This window comes from Ursus americanus, chromosome 3 (assembly GCF_024610735.1).
Source record: "Ursus americanus isolate L20-20 chromosome 3, mUrsAme1.1.p, whole genome shotgun sequence".
NCBI classification, from domain to species: domain Eukaryota; kingdom Metazoa; phylum Chordata; class Mammalia; order Carnivora; family Ursidae; genus Ursus; species Ursus americanus.
In genome coordinates, this window is record NC_142129.1 from 85,203,169 (window position 1) to 85,224,309 (window position 21,141).

Sequence of the window (21,141 nt, forward strand, 5' to 3'; positions counted from 1 at the left end):
TTTCTAATTCAGGGGTGCTTTCTGGCTTCTGCTGAGACATTGATTTGATTAGTGGCATTCTGTGGGACTAGAGACATGAGAGGTTGGGCTCACAAACGTATGATTCATTTCAGGAGTCTGAAATGAGAAACGCACCCATCAATGGCACGCTGGGGGCTGGGAGGTTCTGAGAAAGCATTTCATGCATAGAAATGGGACATGCGATAAAAAAATTTGCTTATGGTTACAATCCTGAAGCCAGGCACCACCCCACCATGCTCTACATCCTCGTGGAGTGACGGCTCCGCGGGAAACTGCAGGGATTAGACGTTCCTGCGTTTGGACACCTATATGCCGCCTCATTTATCTACCTGTGACAGGGACAGTGCTGGAAGAGAATCAAAAGATGACAAATTGCTTCTGGTTTTAAAGGAGCTGTTCAGGCTGGGTGTACGCCCAGGGGGAACCAGGTTTCATGCCAGGAGCCATCATTTCATCCCGTCATAAGGCCACATTTTGGCAAACACCAACCCGCAGATGACTGCTGTCTCCTTTCACCAGTGGATTTAAAGACACTTGCTCTGAAAGCCCGAAATCCAGTCATTCTGAAGACGTGTGCAGCAGAGAGCAGACCTGCCCACACACTGCAGGGAGGCAGGACGGCAGGCATTCGACAGGAGTTCCAGAGGAGAGGGATTTTTCCCATGTTGAGGCAGACAGATAACAGGGGAATGATTTCGTAGGATTCCAGAGTAGAGATACAGTATCAGTGAGTGACTCTGGGAAAGACAGACTTGTGTGAGATAAACAGACAGAAATTTCTAGGATACTGGCCACTGGAATCTCCTTTTGTGGATGCAGCTAGTGGTCGAGCCAAGACTGGTTATCATCTGGCTGTGACTCTTCATTTTTCCAGCCGACACTGCGTCTCTGACAATGACCACATAACTCATGGTCAACATACTCAATCTTCCGGAGGTGAACAACCCTCAACCAATCCCGTTTGTGTCTCTTCTCTGCCATGCTCCGTAATTCGCAAGGCTGGGGAAGCCCTCACGATGCTTACGTACACAGACGCTGGCTGCTCTTGTAAGCATCACACTCGTGTTTACCCATTTTATCCTCCTGACAACCTCTGAGACAGGTACTAATATCACCCTCCCTTTGTGGATGAGGTAAGAGGCATGGAGAGATCGAGGGATTGGCTGACGGTCCCCCGGCTGGTGAGAAGCAGAGCCGTTAGTACACGGAACAGCTCGGCTCCAGGGTCTGTCTGGTTCCTAACCTGCACCGCTTCTCCTAATACAATCCTCTTTCGAACACAGCAGCTGAACCCCACATGGCCACTGGTCTGCCCAGCTCTTCCTCCTTCCCCAAGCCCAACCCTCTGGAATTCAGTGGATGGCTGCAGCTGGACCACAGAGCCTGCAATGTGAAAAGACAGAGGCTCATCTCCAATCCCCTATTTGCTTCTAAATTCAGGCCAGACGTTCAAACGTTTATTTTGTGCTTGCTTGTTTTGAACATTCCACCAGGTTGCCCGAGCCTGCTTCATAGATGGTCTCTCTGTCCTCCTTCCTTTCACACAAGCACCTGGCCCTCTCCCTCACACCTCTCCAGACTCTGGCAAGGCTCCTGCTGCCGGTGACTGACGTTCCCTGCCTCACCTCATCATACATTGCAGCTAAAAACTCCCTTTTCCACATGGCAGCGAGGCATATTTATAGCACAAGTCACATGCCAAGCATTTTCAAGTTCTTGATTTCTAATAATAACCTCAGAGCATCACCACCAAGCCCATTCCACAGATGGGCAAAGAGAGAAGCAAGGTCATAGCAAGGTTGCCAAGGAGTCCTAGATGGCCGGGATTCTTGAACCACTTACATACGATTCTCTCTCCAGACTGCCTCTCATCTTCCTGCTTAAACTCATCTGAGGCCTGGGAATGAGAGATGCTATCAAGATCAAACTGTATTGTATCTGCGTCTATAATCCAGCTCTCAGAATACTAACAGGCAACACTAAGCTCAGCTTTCTGCCAAACCCCCTTCTCATTAGTAGGGTTACAGGCATGAAACACATACTTGGAGTTTTTGGCCCACACAATTCTCTCATCACCGATTGTAACTAATCAGAATGCTGAGTGGATTTATTCTCATGCGGAACGCAACCGAACGCCTTCAGCGTCTGCTCAAATGACCGTAACTTTGTTCTGATGGAATCTTCTGGCCAGGAAATGAAAGGGTGGATCATAACCTACAAGCAGACCGAATAATATTCCTTCAGAATCAGAACAGTAAGACTGTTTCAAGTAGTTATTACAGAAAGTTTGGATCCCATGTAAGCAGAGACGAGAAGGCGAGAGGACGTGCTGGTTGCCTGTACGTCCGGAATCCGAAATGGCCGAGGTTGGAAGTTTCAGAAAGGTACACTTGCCTTCAATATTTTGCTGCTGCTGTGCATTTTTCCCCCCATGGTCTCTGTCCATAGAAAATGCACTGAGGTCAGATTCAGGAGTCCTGAGTACTAGTCCCAGCTCTGCGCCTATCAGTCAGTGACCTTAGGAAAGTCGCCGAATTTCTTTGAGCTTCCCAAACTGGGAAGCCAGCACCCAGTTCCCCTCACTGAGTTGTTAGCACAGTGAGAATGAAGAAGTACTAGAGAGAGTGTGTTTCGTAAACAGCAAGATGTTACAGAAATTGAAGAGGTTTCTAAAGATATACGATCACCCTCCAAAGGCCGTAGTGAGAATAGAAGCCTCTAGTCTCTGTATTCAAAGGAACCATCCTAGAGAGATGATGCAGCTAAGTGGCATCTGGCCACTCCCAAATGGGCCACGGGAAGGCAGTCTGTGTCACGGCATTCAAAAGGAGGCCAAGGGGCACTATTTTACTTGTTCACTCCCTCTACTCATGTTCGCCCTTGAGTCCTCTCTCACCACCCAATGCAATGCTCGGCATACAGTGGGTACTCATAAACACGAGACAAATCAAAGAATGCCAGTTTAAGGATTTTAGTCCCTAGTGCAGAAAATTTGCCCATGGGAAAGGAACTGGGCTGAGGGGAGAATTTCTGGAAGCCTGAGTCTAGGGTGACTGGCCAACTTGGCCCCAGTGACTTCCCAAGACAAGCTGGTCACTCTACCAGGCATCATACTTGGATGCCCATTTTGCCTCCTCCCAGGTGGCAGGGAATAAAGTATCTGAACTAAGGGAAGTGGTGGAAGGCATGTGTGTCTCCGAGTTCCGAAAAAGTGGATCCCTAGAGATTTAGAATCTTGACATTTTTTTTTCCCCCTTTGGCCCCCATTCGTTTCAATTTCCGGACCTGACACCATCTTCTCGCTGTCAGGAGTCCAACAGAATCACATCCCGTCTATTTTTCCTGCATCAGATGATCACCTTTAAGGTACTTTCCTGATCCCTGTCAGTGCCTCCCTGCTGCCAGTTAAATCTTCTACCAAACCACCAGAGGGAAAAACTGCAGGACTTGCACCAGGGATCATCAGAAGTGCCCTGTGCACTATTCCCCAGGACACACGCACGTTGCAGAACTACCGTCCAGATCAAGGGCTGATGGGTGTACAGAGCAGGGAAATTACAATTCGGGCTAGTGAGAAGTTGTGATCAGTGGGGATTTCCCCTTTAAAAACTTACAGCAAAAGCATGCCTGAGACCATTCAATATTCATAAATGGAAAGCAGAGACGGTGTTTCTGTTCCGCCAAGAGCAATAGCTATTTATCACAGCAAATGACTGAAATCGTTGTACGTACAATGCTTTACTCAGTGCTGTAAATTATGGTATACAGAAGATTAAACTTAAGCCTAATGCTACCCTTGAGCCTCAACAGCTGAGTCCTATAAATGGCTACCCGTTAAAAAGAGAGAATCTTTTTCCTGGTTACTATTTAAAAGTGTAGCTCTATTAAAAGCTTGTCTTAAACATAAATTACCAGGAAACCTGCCCCTGGCCCCAGGCAAGCTCTTTCTTGGGGCACTGACTCACAGAGTCACGTCTAGGTGACATAGTGAAGGGACTGAGATTTGAAGCACGTGCTGTGCTAACAGCACTGAGGGAAGGCAGACAGAGCCCGCAGTGGTGAGAGGGACACACAGTGTGCACACTGAGCACGCACGCTGGGCTCTGCCAGACCTTAAGGCTTTCAGGAGACCTTCAGACTTCGAATGACCCTGAATCCCAAACCAATCCAAAGAGAGAATTTCTTCTGCTATCTGCTGTTTTGTAAGGTGTCATGGAACCCTGACCCAGGGCTGAAGCCCCAATTTTCCTAGCTAAATTTTATTCTCCAAGCACTTGTTACTCAAATGTGGTCTATGGACTGAAAGCACCAGCATCACCCGGAAGAGCATCAGAAATACAGACATACTGAATCAGAATCTGCATTTTAGCAATTGAGCATTTAGCAAACACCTGGGGGATTCATATGCACATTAACAGTTGAGAATCAAGGGATAAGTAAGCAGGTGTCAGCAGGGAGGAGCCCCTTCATTTTCTCACTAAAAATCATTACACATGACAAACAGGATTTATGGGAACAGGCCCTAGCAGTAGAGCATAGGATTCTGAATTCTCGTTTGTCCAATCCTACTTCAGAACATTTTCAGGAACTTGACAGACAGATTTTTTAAAAACTGGAAATGAATGTATCACTCTGAACTTGACAGATGTCCAAAAACACCCCAGGGTGTAAAACAGAGTGAATTAGTAAAAAGTTCATGCTTTATAAATCAATCAGGGAGCCTCTAATCCCCCTGTGAGTCAGTAGGCTGAGAATGCAAGGCAATGCTTTGGGCCAGGATTTCAACTCTTAATTGTAATTACCAGTTGACTTTAAGTTAAGAGAAAAGTGTACAAAGGTCTTTGGGTTGTTTGAAAACACCGAAATCCTGGATAATGGTAGCTTTTATTAAAAAAATTATTGTTCAGTATGTATGTTAAAAACTTAATGGCAAGAACTACAAAAATATATATATATATATATTTAACATTATATATGTATATATATATATATATATATATATATACACCTATATGTATAATATAAACTAAATTCATACATATAAAATACGATCATGCTGGCCAAACTAGCAGAGAGAAAAATGGGAAGAAGGTTAAGAAAACTTTGCTAATCTAATGGACGATAGGAAAGGAGAACAAAGAAGTAAATAAAAAGCAACGTACATAGAAACACAAATTAAAAGACAGAAATAAGTCCAAATATATAAAGTAACCACAATAAATGTAAATGGTTAAAACTTACTTATTAAAAGGCACTATCAGATTGGACAATTTACAAATACTGGTTACAAGAAAGCTGCCCAAGACAACAGGACACAGAAGAGTTAAAAATAAAAGACTGGAAAGAGACAAGGCAAGCATATACTCACCAAAAGAAAACTGGGCAGGAAAGTTAATCAGATAAAATAGGACCTAAGGGGGAAGTTAATGGGATGAGGACTCCACCGCTAAAAAGACATGTGTCATAAACTTATATGCATCCAACAGCACAGTCTCAAAACTGTAAATCAAAAGCCATTTGAGTTCCAGGAGAGACAGACACACTTACAACTATCGTAGGAGACTTAAGACCCTTTTCTCAGAGAGACACCTGGGTGGCTCAGTGGGTTAAGTGTCTGTCTTCTGCTCAGGTCATGATCTCAGGGTCCTGGGATTGAGTCCCCACGCTGGGCTCTCTGCTCAGCGTGGAGTCTGCTTTTCCCTCTCCCTCTGCCCCTCTGCCCCTCTATCCCCTGCTTGTACTCACTCTCTCTCTCAAATGAACAAATAAAATCTTAAAAAACAAAACCCTTTCCTCAGAAATTACAGACCAAGCAGACAAAAATGGTGAGGATATACAAGATTTGAACAACAAAATAATAAATACATGGAACCTTGCACATAAAAGAGTTTAAACACATTTTCTAATCACATATGACACATTAAAAAAAAATGATTGCATGCTAACTAGTCACAAAGGAAATATCCTAAGTTATAAAACAGAGAACTTAGAGCTAACATTCTCTGCCCATCACAAACTAAACCAGAAATCAAAAATAAAACAACAGTAAGGTCTCCCCCAACTACTCTTACATCTGAAAACTAAAACCACACTCCTAAATTACCACTTGGTGGTTGTGTGATTTTTTTTTTTCCTGTGTGGCTGAGTTGCTATGGGACCAGGTTAATTGACATGACATTTGTCAGGGGCTATCACCAGAAACAGGAAACTCCCTAGCCATGATAACTTCATTCTTCTGTGCTTCAAACTAAATTCTACAGCAAGGGGAAGGTGAAGTACCTGAGTCCCAGAAGAAAAGAGGGATGTGCACGGGTTAATTATGACCCAGCAGCGTATCCCTAGAAGCTGCTCCTGGCTCATTCCCCAGGCCGTGCCTGGCTCGCCAGACTATAGGCCCATCCCTTTCTAATCACCAGCGCGGGCTGGGTGGAGAGACTGTTCTGGAAGTGCCATTGGCACCTGGGAAAAGTGCTATTTGGCTGATGTGACATCTGACAAAGAAGAGTGTCCTGGAATCGAGCAAACACTGCAGGTCACAGTTTGTATGGGGCCTCCTGTTCGTTCTTTTACAAGGCCAACCACCGCTGAAAAATGATCCGGGAAGGCTGCAGGGGAGACCCACAGGAAAAATATAGGTCCGTTTATCCTGCGGGGAGGAAGCGCTTCCCCCAAGGAATCCCTCAGAACAAAACCCAAACCAGACAGATGGTCCTTCCCCTGGACCGTGCTGCCGATCCAATTCAGTTCCAGTGCTGGTTGACTAAGGAGACAAATATTAAAAAGAAAACCTCCAAACAACAGAAAATGGACAGAACACAGGATCAGGGTAATGTGGACCGAATCGAATTACTGACAGGTGTGTAGGTTCTGTGGGTGAGCGGGGGTGGGAGGCAGAAAGATGGAAGATAAGAGAGAAGGACACAGCTCTTCTGCCTGTGCCCCGCGCACCTGCGGTGGTTAAAACAGCCCGGTGCTTTCCTGGCTTACAAACATCACAAGCCCCAGGCGGGCCAGCTCGCCCGGGCAACCCCTCCACCTCTGGGCCTCCCCGCGGGTCTCTGGGCTCCTCGCAGCGGGGCAAAGGTTTGTCATGAGGGCAGAGGGGCCCCACTGCCAAACCCAACGGTGAGTGTCACAAGTGGTAAGGATCTGACAGGGCAGCCGAGAAAGCAGCGTCAGAATTTTGAAAGCACTTGCCATCCAGGCCCTGCCTCCTTAAACACGCTGGTAATGACTCACCTAAACTTGGAGATAGGGCCGCCATCAGGATGACACCCAGAACTGCCCGTAATGCAGGGCCGGTGTCAGTGTGACCTTACTAATGGGGACGGACGCAGAGCGCCCCTGTTGGAGGCCGGCACTTGTTGAAGAGGGTCAGGTATGGGCTGGGGGCAGCCACTCGTGCAGCTGAGCGGAAACCACGGACACAACACGAACGCAGCCACACGCAGCTCTGGGGAAGGCTCAGGAATTTGAAGAAGTAATTCCTGGGGGAGAGAAGCAAAGCATCGAGGATGCTAATAGGCAAACAAATCACAGGGTTTGCCAGAAACCACACCTTAGAAATCTACAGTTGCAGTTTTGTAAAACAAAGGTGTCTTTCCCCAGAAAGAAAGTTATTATTCATTCCATGTGAAGCAGGATTCATCGTAGCGAAATCATTTGCGCACTCTCATCCTTTATTGACCCCGGACTCATTTATTTCCGTGTCTCCTGCTCTAACTTGCGCTCCGTTTTCCAAAGGGCCTGGCTCTGTGCAACAGCACAGGGCAGGTCCCATCCAAGTTGCAGGATTCCCTCCATTCCAGGATGCCACTAACTGCTGAGACACCATGTCAATTTAACAGCACCTTTCTTGAGGGAAAAAGAAACTTGCCATAGTAAACGTACACACGAGGGAAGGGCTATGACTTTAGAAACAAGAGGGCTTGGAACCTTCTTTAAAGTCCCAAGGCAAATCTACACGCGGGTTCCTTGCATGGGACGCTCTGGGAGGTAACACTCTCAGGGACCCCGGCCAAGCACTAAGAATCAGCTCCTTGAGCGAGAACTCCAGAGCCCCTTCTAAAAGGACAAGCACTCAGCAGAGTTCCAGCTTGGACAAGAGCTGGGTTCCTGCATCACCTCAGTGAAAACGATGTGTAACCACCACACCGCCGAATGCCCTTCTGTTATAAAGCACAGTGCATCTGGTCTGGGGATCGTGGGCTCTGTCTATGGCCACTTCTTCCTCCAGGGCTGGAAAAAAAAATCTTTGTTTCTCTGCTCCTGCCCCAGATAAGGTGGGTTTGTGTCTGGGGTCACGTTACTGGAAAGAGAAGTGCATCATGATGGTGATGATGATTACCCAGTGCCTATGGCTGAATTCAGATAAATTGAGAGTGATGAGACTCCACAGTGAAAGAGATGTTTTTGTGTTTTACTCCAAGACCTCAGAGCACTTCAATCTTGGGAGAGCTGCTGCAAACCCCCGGAGGGATCTGGGTGCAGGGGTCCCGGCATGTGTGCACCCACCTGCAGCTCTAGCTCTTGCGGTGCCGGTTCACTACACCGGGGAGGGAACGCTGCCTGGGAAATGCTGCTCTACTCACTGCTCAGGATGGGGAGAATTGCAAAATGACCTTTTGAATCTGTGCTGGCAACATTCTTTCCTCGGATTTAAATAAAGCGATGACTGTTCCCCTAATTTTCCTCGGTTGATACTGTTCTGAGGAATGGAACAGTGCAGCCCGCGCAGCGAGGACAAGCCAGTGATGAGTCAGAGCCAGGGGTCATGTTACAGTGACAGCCCTCCAGAAATCAGCTGTGGTCAAGGATCAAAGCAGCAGCCTCCCAAGCCGCTCAGCGGGGAAGGACGTTTCCCCGGATGCCGCCTCTCCAACCGTATTAGAACAGAGCCCGTCATTCTCTTTCAAGGAGTGGTATCTTCTAAATGAATGTACTCGTTTACATGTGGAATCTGGCTTCTTCACAAATAGCAAGCCAATTTTCCTTCATTGTTTGCTTCCTCCCTCTTTTCTCATAAGGTTCATTTTTAAAGAAGTACACTGAGCATCAACTGTATATCCAGCACTCATCACTGACGCAGGTAATATAATGGTGAGTGTGACGACAGGGCTCCTGGCTCCTTGGAACTACTCCTGGTCTGGGGTACGTGTGTGTGTGTGTGTGTGTGTGTGTGTGTGAGAGAGAGAGAGAGAGAGAGAGAGAGAGAGAGAGAGAGAGAGAGGGATAGATGGAGAGAGAGGGAGAGAGATGGGATGGACAAGTCAACGAGCATTTGCAATAGCCATCACATATGCTAATACTGGTGAGGTGGAGGGTGTGAGAGCACACTAATTGGGATTGGAGGAGTCCTTCCTTCTACCTGACTGTGTAGCAAGTCAGGAAATGTGCTCCGCACTGGGACTCAGGGATGCATAAGGCTCAGCAGCTAGTGTTTGCAGGTGACCCCGCTGCATAGTGATCAGTCCCACAGAACACAGGGATGCCAGGGGCAGAGGAATGAGCTGACGGTTTGGTTGGGTGGCAGCTGAGCTCAGCACAAATGCAGATAACACACTTGGGGCGCTGTCAGCCTAAAAAGAGGTCTATCAGGGATGTAAAAATGAAGTCACCTGCACTTGGAAAAAAAAATCTCAAGACACATCTGAGATGGCTATTGTCAAGATCAGTAACAGCCTATGGTGGCAAATCTAGAGGCTTCTTCTCTTTTCTCCTCTCACTCAACCTCTTGGCATTTGACCGGGTCTACAAAAGGCTTTCCTGTCTTGGTTTCCATGTCGTCATCCTCCGCCGTCATTCCCACCAGATCACTGACCATTCCCCTGCTGACTAATCCTAAATGTTGACCCCTCTCTTTCCCAATTCAGCCCATCATCAAATTCTGTCAGTTACACTTCCAGAACGGACCTCAAAGTTATCCTTTTCTGTCTATCTGCACAGCACTGCACTTGTCCCTAGGAGGTTTCCCAGGCTCTAAGCAGCCAGAGTGATCATCTAAAAATATCAACCAAATTATGTCTTTCCCTCTCTGGGTGCCCTCAGTGTCTTCTCAGAATCAAACCCAAACTCTGGACCCTGGCCTGCAGGGCTCTATAGTTCTGGTCCCGCCCACCTCTTCTGCTGTGCTCTCTGCTGGGACACTCTTGTGCCAGCTCTTCATAGGACTTGGTTGCATTTTTGTTTATGTCATTTAACCTACCAGAATGTAGGCCTCAAGAAAGCCATGCCCTTGTTTGTGATGCTTACCACGATGCCTGCGACACCAGAACAATGCCTGCATATAACAGGTGCTCAGTATTTTTCAAATAAATGAATGAATCAAAGCCACGTGACTCTGAAGGTGACCCAAAAGATTCAGCCTTCAAGAAATGGGCTTTGATGAGATTATAAGTAGTTTTTTTTCTTTTTTTAAAGACTATTTATTTGACAGAGAGTGAGCGAGTGCGCACAAGCAGGAAGAAGTACACAGAGGGAGAGGGAGAAGCAGGCTCCCCACTGAGCAGGGAGCCCGATGTGGGGCTCGATTCCAGGACCCTGAGATCATGACCTGATCCGAAGGCAGGACGCCTAACCGACTGAGCCACCCAGGTGCCCCAGATTTTTTTTCAATTAAAGATGAATTCAGCAATCCTAAGGTTATGAAGATCCTATTAATTTGGCTTTAAATTTGAGCTGAACCATTACATCTGCTGTTTATTTGTTAGCATTTCTACTTAATTCCCAGAAACACGCAGAAAGGGAATTTCGAGGGGTGTAGAGGAAAGTACCTCCTGTTTGTGGGTCTCGGGGATCTGCTCATTTGTTGGCGATAAAGGGGAATCTGTAGGCAGCAGGTACTGACGATGGTATCACTCCACCACCTCTTACAAGCTCCCTTCTTTTTACCTGTCGATATTTAAAGGTCTGTTCAAATGCTGTGGAGGCTCCAAACACACTTACCAGAGCTGATTTATTCCTCCCTTCTTCCTTTCCTCAAGACTGTGCCCAAGTTCCTCACCTCTGCCAGTAAGCAGACCAGGTCAGCAGTGTGGGAGAGAAAGAGACAGGGAACTCAGCTGCCTGTGAGTCCCTGTGCAGATCCCACAGGGGACCACAATGACCTTTCTGTATCCAAGCCTAGTTACAGTGTTGCAGGGAGTTCCAGACCCAAAACATTCAACCTGGACAGTGGTTAAAGTGACTTGAGTCAGACAGAGGTTGGAACCCTGGTTCTGCCACTTACATCGGCCCGATCTTGAGCAAATTTCTTAAATCCTCTGAATTTCCCTTGCCTTTGCTATGTGACACGGCCAATATGACCACGGTGGCGACAGGATTCACGAACACACAGAAAGCTTAGTACGTGTAAGTGCCCACCACGTGCATTAGCTTTATCATCATTGTTGTTATTGGTATTTCTGTTTTCCATTAGCAGAGTAAAAAGAAAAGTCCGGGTTTGGGACCAGGTCAACCTGCTCTGTTCCAGATCCAGCATTAACTGTAATTTGAGCAGCTGCAAGTTCAAAAATATAAACATCCGAAGTGGAGCAAAACGCAGTCCTACTTTGTTGTAGATTCTCTCAGATGTCATGCTTGACGTAAGGTATAACCGTTTGGTAATCGGTCCGTCTGCCATTTCTTTCCATAGCGATCTCTGGAGGATTTACAGGAATTTCCTGAGGACCTATCGTATGAGTCACACTGGACCAGATTTGATGGGAAGAAGACATCAGAAGAAACAATGGCTGATACTGTTTCTGATCATAAGAAGCCCAAAAGACGTATCAATCTAGGAGTTCACTCTGGACTGGGGATACATTCATCAAATTAAAGGTAAAAAAGAATCCTACTAACAATATAAAGTTTGCACATATTCACATGCTCTTGCCAAGCCTTATTAATTAATGCTGTCAGACTCGACAAAGAATATGTTTGATGAGAACAATTTCCTTTAATTATTTTATACTTCTCCAGGGTAAGTAATCCACTCTCGTAAAAGATGACGAACAGAAGCAACAACAGAAATGTAATCTCAACAAACAAATCCAACTGCACTGACACTAGACCCAAGTGCTCCGCGGTGGTGCCCGTCAACACGTTCAGACAGGAAGTCCTGTAGGATAATTAGGCGGTGATGATTCCCCAGAAGCCCAGGGGACACCGACTTTCAGAGGGACTTTCTCTAGGGCTCAGAAGCACAAATGGTGTGTTTCCTCCTCAACCAGAGGTCACCCGGAGACAGATAAAATAAAAAGAACAATGGCAGGAAAGCCTGGAACCTCCTTAATGAGGCTCCCGTGTGCAGGGCTGCTGGGCTGTGTCACTGCCGGTACCCAACCGACATTGGCATCTGGACGTGCGTGGAAGGAACGAAGGTGAGTTGCTGTCACTCATTTATTTTCCCGCTCAGCCTCTCTGCTTTAGCTCACAGTTCATTAAATTCGACTGCATCACTATCAACATGCAAAACAGCTACTTGAAGGGCATTCAAAAATATAATCAGGAAAGGGAATAAAAAGTCCTCTCTGAGAAAGAGGGGAAAAATTAATCCTCTCTTGTCTACTGAATGACATCTAGGTTCTTCGGTTCTAATACATTTTTTTTTTCTTTTAAGTAGCAGTGACATCCAAGGATTATCTCTGTCTGATGGATGGGGTGTGGGGCTGCAGGGTTCTCGGCGTGGAGGGCAAGCACCAACTGTGGCTGAACATTTCTGAAGAATCTGTGTATATGGACATGCTATTGCTTTTGCCTTTTCTCCCCTTTTCTGGTTTTGAGGTGGGAAACTGCAGCTTATGGGTTTCTAGAAGATAGCTTGTTTTATGCTTTGCATACAAATGTGATGGGGAAATAGCCCGGTGACCGGCTCTGTGGAAGCTGAAATAGTAAACTTTCTACATGCTGCCGTGTGTGTGTGTGTGTGTGTGTGTGTGTGTGTGTGTGTGTGTGATTCCACGGCGGTTATTTCTGGGCTTCGTGTGTATGTGCACGCACATTCACTTTCACGTGGAGGAAAATTTAAATATAGAAAAGCACAGAATATGCTTTGACACATGGGGGGTGTTCTATTTTACGGGAGTCGTTTTCAACGGGGGGAGATTTTGTCCCTTAGGGGACGCTGACAATGGCTGGAGACAGTTTTGGTTGTCATGACTGAGGGTGGGGGCTGCTACTGGCATCGAGTGGATAGAGGCCCCACACTGCACAGGGTGCCTCCATCACAAACAATTATCCAGCCCCTGAAGGGAACAGTGTTGCTGGTGAGAAACCCTGCTTCACAGTAGTTCATTATGCAAGTATATTAGGAGATAAGGAAAGAAAAAAACATCATACTGCTTTCATTTGGACAAATCCTACAACTACAACTTCATAAATGTTCAGCCCCGTTACAAAGACACAGCTTAAATCTATTATAGTCTTCTCCTGGATTACAGTACTCCAGACTGTTAAAGCACGCACCTACCAAAAGTAATACCGATATTTTTTTTCCATTGTAGGCACCTTGCATCTCCTTGTTTTGAGCTTATACACATGCCTGGGCACACAGATAAGACCCCTACACACACACACACACACCTACCCGCATGCATGTATCACACAGAGGATTCCTTTTGGAAAAATGGCAACAGCAGTCTCTCTGGGATGAGGGTGGGACCCACAACAGCACTGACATAAGAGGAAGAGTCACACATGTCACCCTCCTGCTCTGCTTTAATCCCAAGCGAAAACCCTTTGGATAAGATTTCTTTCTTTCCTTTTTTTTTTTTTTAAAGATTTTATTTATATATTTATTTGAGAGAGAGATGTGCATAAGCAGGGGGAGGGGCAGAGGGAGAGGGAGAAGCAGACTCCCCACTAAGCAGGGAGCCTGATACAGGGCTCGATCCCAGGACCCTGGGATCATGACCTGAGCTGAAGGCAGACGCTTAACCAACTGAGCCACCCAGGCGCCCCTGGACAAGATTTCATTACAAATCTCTGTAGCTTATCACTTGGTTTTTGATAGCCTTTTTTCTTGTTAAAGCAAACTTTGTTTCACTATTGTATGAAGTACTTTCCAAATGCAAGTTCTTCTTCTTCTTAAGTAGTCTCCATGCCCAATATAAGACTTGAACTCATGACCCTGAGATCAAGACCTGAGCTGAGATCAAGTTGGACGCTTCACTGACTGAGCCACCCAGGCGCCCTAAGTTCTTTTAATCATTACAACCACCTTATGAGGTAAACCACTCTACCCATTTTACGAATAAGAACACTAAAGCACAGAGAGGCCAAGTAACCTGCCCAAGTCACATAATTAACAAATGGCAGAGCTGGAACTTGATTCCAAGCAGACTGACCCCAGAGAGGCTACTCCCAGCCATAAGCCAATCACATCATGGCAGCGTATCAAGCTACAACTAGGGCTGGGCAGCCTCCAAGGCAAGGCTTCTGTTTCCCCCTTTCTGTGACCACCCCTAAATCACCTCATCAGCTCACCTAAGGGGCTTTAATAACAAGGTAGAACTAGAATTAAAATCTAGAACTAGAATTAGGAAAGGTGGAGGTTTAAAAGGCATCAAAAGGATGCTTGCACAGACTCAGGAAACAGACCTCAGAGGACCAACACAGGTGGGGTGGCCCAGAAGGTGGCTCCCAGAGAGCCTCCCTCCATACCAAGCACAGGGTCTCACCTCTGGGCCCACCTGCTTTTTATGTTTGGGACATCAGTGTGGGGCACAAAGTCAGGAGCAAACAGGAATGCAGAGAGTCCTGGGAGTGGGGACTCATGTGACCCTGTATGGCAAGGCGGCCAAAGCAGGATGGACCTGGCAGGGACCGCAGAGAGGGACCTGGAGCCTCACGGCATTTCCAGAGAAGCTGACACTGGGGCCTCATGTGAATGTAAACCATACCTATAAAGCCAGATCCTCGAGGCTGACAAATCTTGCCTCCAAGAGTATGCAAGGCTGAAGATGAATCACAGGCCAACGTCTACAGGCTGACCTCAGCGCGCACACCCCCTGAGCCTGGGCAGGAAACGAAGACAGGAAGCATTTGACTGAATCGGTTTTCCCATTTTTCATAAGAAACATTCAACTTAATAAGAAAGAGCCACACTTTATTGACAATAATAGCTACCCTTTCTTTATTCCCTTACCACGTGCCAGGAAACTCTACTTTATCTCCGTTCCTCACAGTAACTGCGAGGCAAGAACTATCACCTTCATTTTAGAGGAAAGTGAGGCTCAGAAAGGTCATGCGATTAGCCCAACGTTACACAGATAGTAAATGTTAGTCAAGATTCTAAGCCGGGTCTGTTTGACTCCAAAATTCATGATTTTTCCACTACGGCTTTCAATTTTTCACATTACCATCAACCTTCAAAGTCCCCAGAACCAACTGCCTAAATACTCACATACACACAGACACACACATAGACACACACACACACACACACACACACACACACACGACGTGCGCTTTTTTCAATTTAACCTAAACAACCAGGACACCGAGATCTTGGATGTTGCCACCCCCCCCCCCCCTACGCCAGTATCTATAAAATCCAGGAGCTGAATCACACATGCTGCAAATGAGTATGTTGCTAAGAGAACACATTATCCAGTCCCCTGTCTTTTAAAAAGTGACCAGTTCAGGGTCTCAGGGCTGGGCACGGCTGAGCTGGGATCTGGCCCCAGGCATACCGGTCCCTAGGTATGTCCGTCCCCCTGCACCCCAGCTCTGCTTCCTGGGGCCAGGGCCGGTGGTGATGGACTCATTTCTGGGTGCTGGGAATACAGAGCCAACAAGGCACATCCCTGGTCCTGAAGAGACCCAAGAGGCTGGTAGAGGGGCCAAGACAGTCCACAGAAAACTGAAGTGCACAGCAGAAGGTGTCGTGGCACAGGAGAACGGAATTCGATGGCTGTTAGGAGGGCCGACTCAGGTCCAGCTGGGGGCAGTGAGACATGATGACATACAGGAAGGGGGAGGAAAGGAACCCACACTCTGGGTGTATTTGCAAGACGGTGCTTCCTACCAGTGACTCCACACCAACAACTCCATGAGGCAGACAAGGTGGAGAGACAGAGGTGACCTGCCCAAGGTCACACAGTTCACGTGAACTGCTTTGTCTGGCTCCCAGCCCACGTCCTCTCCATTACAACAGACTTCAAATACTGTTCTATGGACCCCTGGCAGGTTGGGAGTCAGGCGAGGCCAGGTAGGTGGGGTTCGAGTTCCTATACAAAGTTCAACTCCAGGGGCTCTGCTTTGCATATATATTTATAGATCAAGTTTCATCCTGAGATTCCTTTTGAAAAAAAGCTCTGATAACAAAATAGGGATTAAAGACCTGGACTCGCAGGTGCTCCCTGGCCAGTGAACGGGGGCAGGTCCTGGAGTCTGGGCAAGGCAGGGAGGGCACGGGATCCATGCAGAGGGGCAGTGAGGGACAAGCAAGCAGACTACGTACGTCCCTCATTCTGGAGTGACGCAGCCTGCATTCAAAATCAGGCTCTGCGCCTGCACGGCTTTGAGACCTCAGGCAAGCTCTCCCGAGCCTTAGCTTCCTCACGTTCAAAACAGGGACCACAGTGGTCCCTACTTCATAGGGCTGTTGAGAGGATTCTACACTCAAAGATAGGGAAAGCGCACAGCACTGTCCCTGGCATTTAGCAGTGTCATTCTTACTCACTTGTTGGAAATAGCAAGGCTAGTCACTGGAGATAAAACAGCAAGAAAAGAAATATCATTAAACCATTGAAAGAATTCTCAGGGAAACTAAGAAATCCTCCCTGCCCCCGAAGAATTGCTGTGGTTCTGAGCTCTGCCTTGCATTCTCCTGGTCTTGATAAATACGGGCTGTGAATCAGCAGGACACACGCCTGAAAGACAAGGGAGGTTGTGCGCTCTGTCTGCTGAGCTGTGGTTGTGTTTCCACTGCTACTTGTCAGCTGGCTCGGCGAGAAGCTCAAAGGAGGCTGGGCTTCGAGTGATGAGGCCAATCACCCCAAACCCCCAAACTAATTTACTGCCACTGCTCAGAGGAGGTGGCCACAAAACCCTGGGCTGTCTCCCTAAGCTCGACTTGGCTCTTGAACCAAAAGGCCTAGAACAGAGGGAGGCAGGTGTGTCAGCAGAGCCAAGACCTCGAGACCTCTTTCACTGGCTAGATGAGGCCTCACCTTGGGCAGAACTCTGTAGGGCACAGTGGGGTCCCAGGTCCCTTTCTGGTTCCTTCCATCAAAGCCTCTGCCAGTGAATTAAGTTCCCAGGGAAGGTTTTGATGGCTTATGGGATTTTCGTCTGTCCCACTCGCAGCTGTATCCCAGTGCCCAGAACAGCAGCAGTCCCTGCGAATGAATGAACGTCTATCACATTTGGGGTGCCCTAGCCTCCGCATCTTCACGAGACAGACAGAAGCAATTGGCCACATGGATGCCATGGTCACTCACTGAACAAACCAGCTGTGTGGGATCTTCCCGCCACTGCTCTGCTTTCCATTCGCCCACCTGTCACCTCAGCTGGTAGCACCACCTCTGGGTCTCTGACAGTTTCCCTTTGGAAAGGTCTGACCCTTTCTCTCCTCTTGGAGGAAGAGAGGGTCATTTGCTACAGAGCAGTGAGCAAGGTCAGCTCGTGACGAGCACATAACTTGCTCCTTTCATGCTCAGTCTGCCAGAAGCGAAAATGTTAGAGCTAGAAGCACCTATGGAGATCACTCCTCATGGAAGAGGAGGAGAAACCTAGCTCAATGGGGCGCCTGGGTGGCACAGCAGTTAAGCGCCTGCCTTCAGCTCAGGGCGTGATCCTGGCGTTATGGGATCGAGCCCCACATCAGGCTCTTCCGCTATGAGCCTGCTTCTTCCTCCCACTCCCCCTGCTTGTGTTCCCTCTCTCGCTGGCTGTCTCTATCTCTGTCGAATAAATAAATAAAATCTTTAAAAAAAAAAAAAAAAAGAAACCTAGCTCAAGGAGCCGGCTGCAGGGACGGCGGGAGACTCGGCATCTACGCAGAGCTCTCTGTATGGTACTTTATCTTGGGCCCTCTCTCTACCTTGTGTAGGTAAGAAAGTTCTAGAAAGTGCCCCTAAATCCTAGATTCTCTTTCTACATATTAAAAACACAAGATATTCCCACTATATATATATATATATATATAAATGCACACACTGATAAAGATTATATACATATTTAGATATGGATATATCATATACATACATATTCATAGATGATATTAGACTACATAAGAACTATTCTTAAGGCCCAAATACATTTACTGAGGAGGAGCTTGGATAAGCAGCTCACTTTACTTTAAACCGATTTATTACAGAACACTGACAACTGAAGGGTGTGGGGGAAAGTCAGAAATGCTGAGTGTGAGAAAGGGGAAATGTGTAATTTACAAAAGCATACCCAATATTATTATTGCTTTGATTTTTTTTGGCACGATACTTAACGTGCTTTGAGCTGTAACAGTAAAAGGGGGCAGTGAGACATGACGTTCATCAAAAAGGGAGTGGGGCTTAAGCAAAAAGATCGAGAAAGCCTCTTGGGGAGTTCACAGCTTTGGAAATCATCTGGTCCAACTCCCCGTTTAAAGATAAGGAAACGTCCATCCTGCGAGGTTAAGCAACTGCCTGTCCAAGGTCAGTAGCTGTTTGTGCGTTCCCGAGTAGCGGTCATGTGGACTTTATCTGTTGTATGTCCATGGCACCTGCTCTAAAGGGGGGTCTAGGGTTTGCTGTTGTACTACTGAAGGGAATTTATTACACCAAGGATGTAGAGATACAGAGGGAAAGCAAGTTCCCAAACACAGAGAGCATTCTTGGAGAGAGAGAAAGTGAACCTGAGGCTGCAAGTACCAGGCATTTCCTTGGGGCGGCAGCCCAAGAACCCCTCAGTCCCAGCCCCTCCTGGGGTAACCCCTGGAGGACTCAGTCTGGCCCCCTCTTTCAGGAGCAGCTCCTCAAGCCACCGCTCTGCCTTTCCTATGGTCACCTTGGGAGGCCCCCCGAAGGTTGGGCGGATGGCTTCAGTCTGGTCCCGTTTCCCTAAACAAGTAGCAGGTTTTCTCTCATTTGTTCTGACAGGGCTGAGCATTTCCGAGGACTACAGCTCCGCAAATAGTTCCCCTGTGAGCAGAGGCAGAGCCGCAGGAAGAATTTACCCACCGCCTTGGGCGAGTGGCCCCGCACACGGGGCTGACCCGCCTGGGAGCTGAAGGGGAGGCGACTGTGGTGGGAGTGGTGGCTGCGAACGTGCGGCGGGGTGCGGGGGTCCACTTACCGCAGTGCGCCTGGAAAACCTGTGGCTTGACGGCCTGATTGCAGGCACTGCACACTACGAGATAGAAGTCGTCATGTGCGGGATAATGGCCAAATAAGTGCATATCTGTGGGGGAAATGAAAACACGGTGTTTTGAAAAAAGCAATTAAGTCTCAGAAGGTCTACAGTTTCCTCTCGCAATTTCCTCAAGGACAGTTTTTCAAACGAAACGCACAGAAAAGCAATGATCTTTACTAAACGGAACAAGGTTTGTCCTAATGCGGCTCCCGGCTATCACAGAAGCTGCAGACTCACGGACCCCCCCTCTTCACATCACCCCTGCAGGTGGGCCACTGTAACCCCCAGTGTGGACAGCGTGGGGAGCTGCCCCACGTCCTATGCTGCGGGGAGCTACCTTGTCCTGAGAGAGAGCCCACGTGTTAGCTGGCACCCAATGGGGCTCTAGTTATTCGAGGACGGGGGGGGGGGTTCCCCCAAACCCATTCCAACTTAAGCAGAGGTCTCTCAGGTGGGTTGGGGGGCAGGAGGCCTGAGAGAGCCACTGCCTCTGTTTCCCCACCACTTGAGGGAGACCCCATGGCAAAAGGAAGCCACCAAACAAGCGATTTGTTTGCTGCCCTCATTACCTGTTACTCATCTGCCCGATATTTACTGAGCGCCTAAGTGCCAGGCACCGTGCTAGTGCCGGGCATGGCTGATGCCAACGAGGGCCCCACTCTCCTGAGGGTACAGCGGCAGACGAGAGAAATACGAAACAGCTCACCACACAAGCCATCATGTGGTTCTCACTGGGATATGTGCTAAGGAGAGGGATGGGGGAATCCTATGAGAGCATGTGGACCCAACCTGGTCAGAGGCACTGAAGAGGCTTCCCTGAGCAGGAGGTATTTTGGCTGAGACCTTGGGAGGCGTGGGGGTTCAACAAAGGGCTGGGGGGAGGCGGGGAGGCAAGTTCCGGGGCTTCCAAGGTAGGAAGGGCTGTGTGTCAGTGGAACCTCTTGGCTGGAACAGGAGAAGAAGGGGAGAGCCCAGAAGCTGTCCGCCTTGTGGACCAAGTAAGGATTTTGAACCTGATTTTAAAAACAAGAGAAACTACTGAAGGTTTTCAAGCAAAGGAGAGACACGATCAGCTATACACTGTTAAAAAAATCAGTTGTGTGGCCTAAGGGACACGAATGCAAGTCCACACAAAGACTTGTCCATGCATGTTTGTGGCAGCATTATTCACAACAGCCAAAAAGTGGGAACAGCCCAGATGTCCATCAACCAGTGAAGATCAACAAAACGCGTTCTCAGCAGATAATGGAATACTATTCAGCCATGAAAAGGAACAAGGGGCCGACGCCGGCTACAACACGGGTGAAGCTTGAAGACATGACGTAAAGTGAAAGCAGACAGACACAAGAGGCCACATGCTGTAGGACTCCGTGTGTCCAGATCAGGCAAATTTAGAGAGACAAAACTAGATTTGTGCCTGGCTTGGGCTCGGGGGCCTGCAGGGGTTTGGGGGGGTTGCTGCTAAGGGGCTCAGGGTTTCTTTTGGGTGTGACAAAAATGTTCTAAGACGGATGGTGGTGATGGTTGTACAATCTTGTGAATATACTACAAACCACTGGCTTATACACTTTACATGGGGGAATTTGTACAGTATGTGAATAAAAGTCAAAAAAGAAAGAAAATTAGTTAGGTTCCGAGGACACATGGTCACAGCTCCCTGTGTACCACTGGTGCACACGGAGCCCCGGGGGCACCTGGCCTTGCCTCCTCTCAGCCCACCGGCTCTAGAGTCACTCCCGAGCCTCGAAGAGCGGGAGGCTGGGAAGCACCCACATGGTTGACAGAGGAGTTAAAAGACAGTGTACA

At 47.8% G+C, this 21,141-nt stretch overlaps 1 protein-coding gene across 7 annotated transcripts in view; it reads right to left on the reverse strand.

Moving 5' to 3' along the window:
• ATXN7L1 (ataxin 7 like 1) overlaps positions 1–21,141 on the reverse strand; it is a 234,206-nt gene that overhangs the window by 133,375 nt on the left and 79,690 nt on the right. For all 7 annotated transcript variants that reach the window (XM_087861173.1, XM_087861176.1, XM_087861177.1 and 4 more), the window contains exon 3: positions 19,279–19,383. In XM_087861173.1, the coding sequence (XP_087717299.1) occupies positions 19,279–19,383 (105 nt within the window). The remainder of the gene's footprint in view (positions 1–19,278; positions 19,384–21,141) is intronic.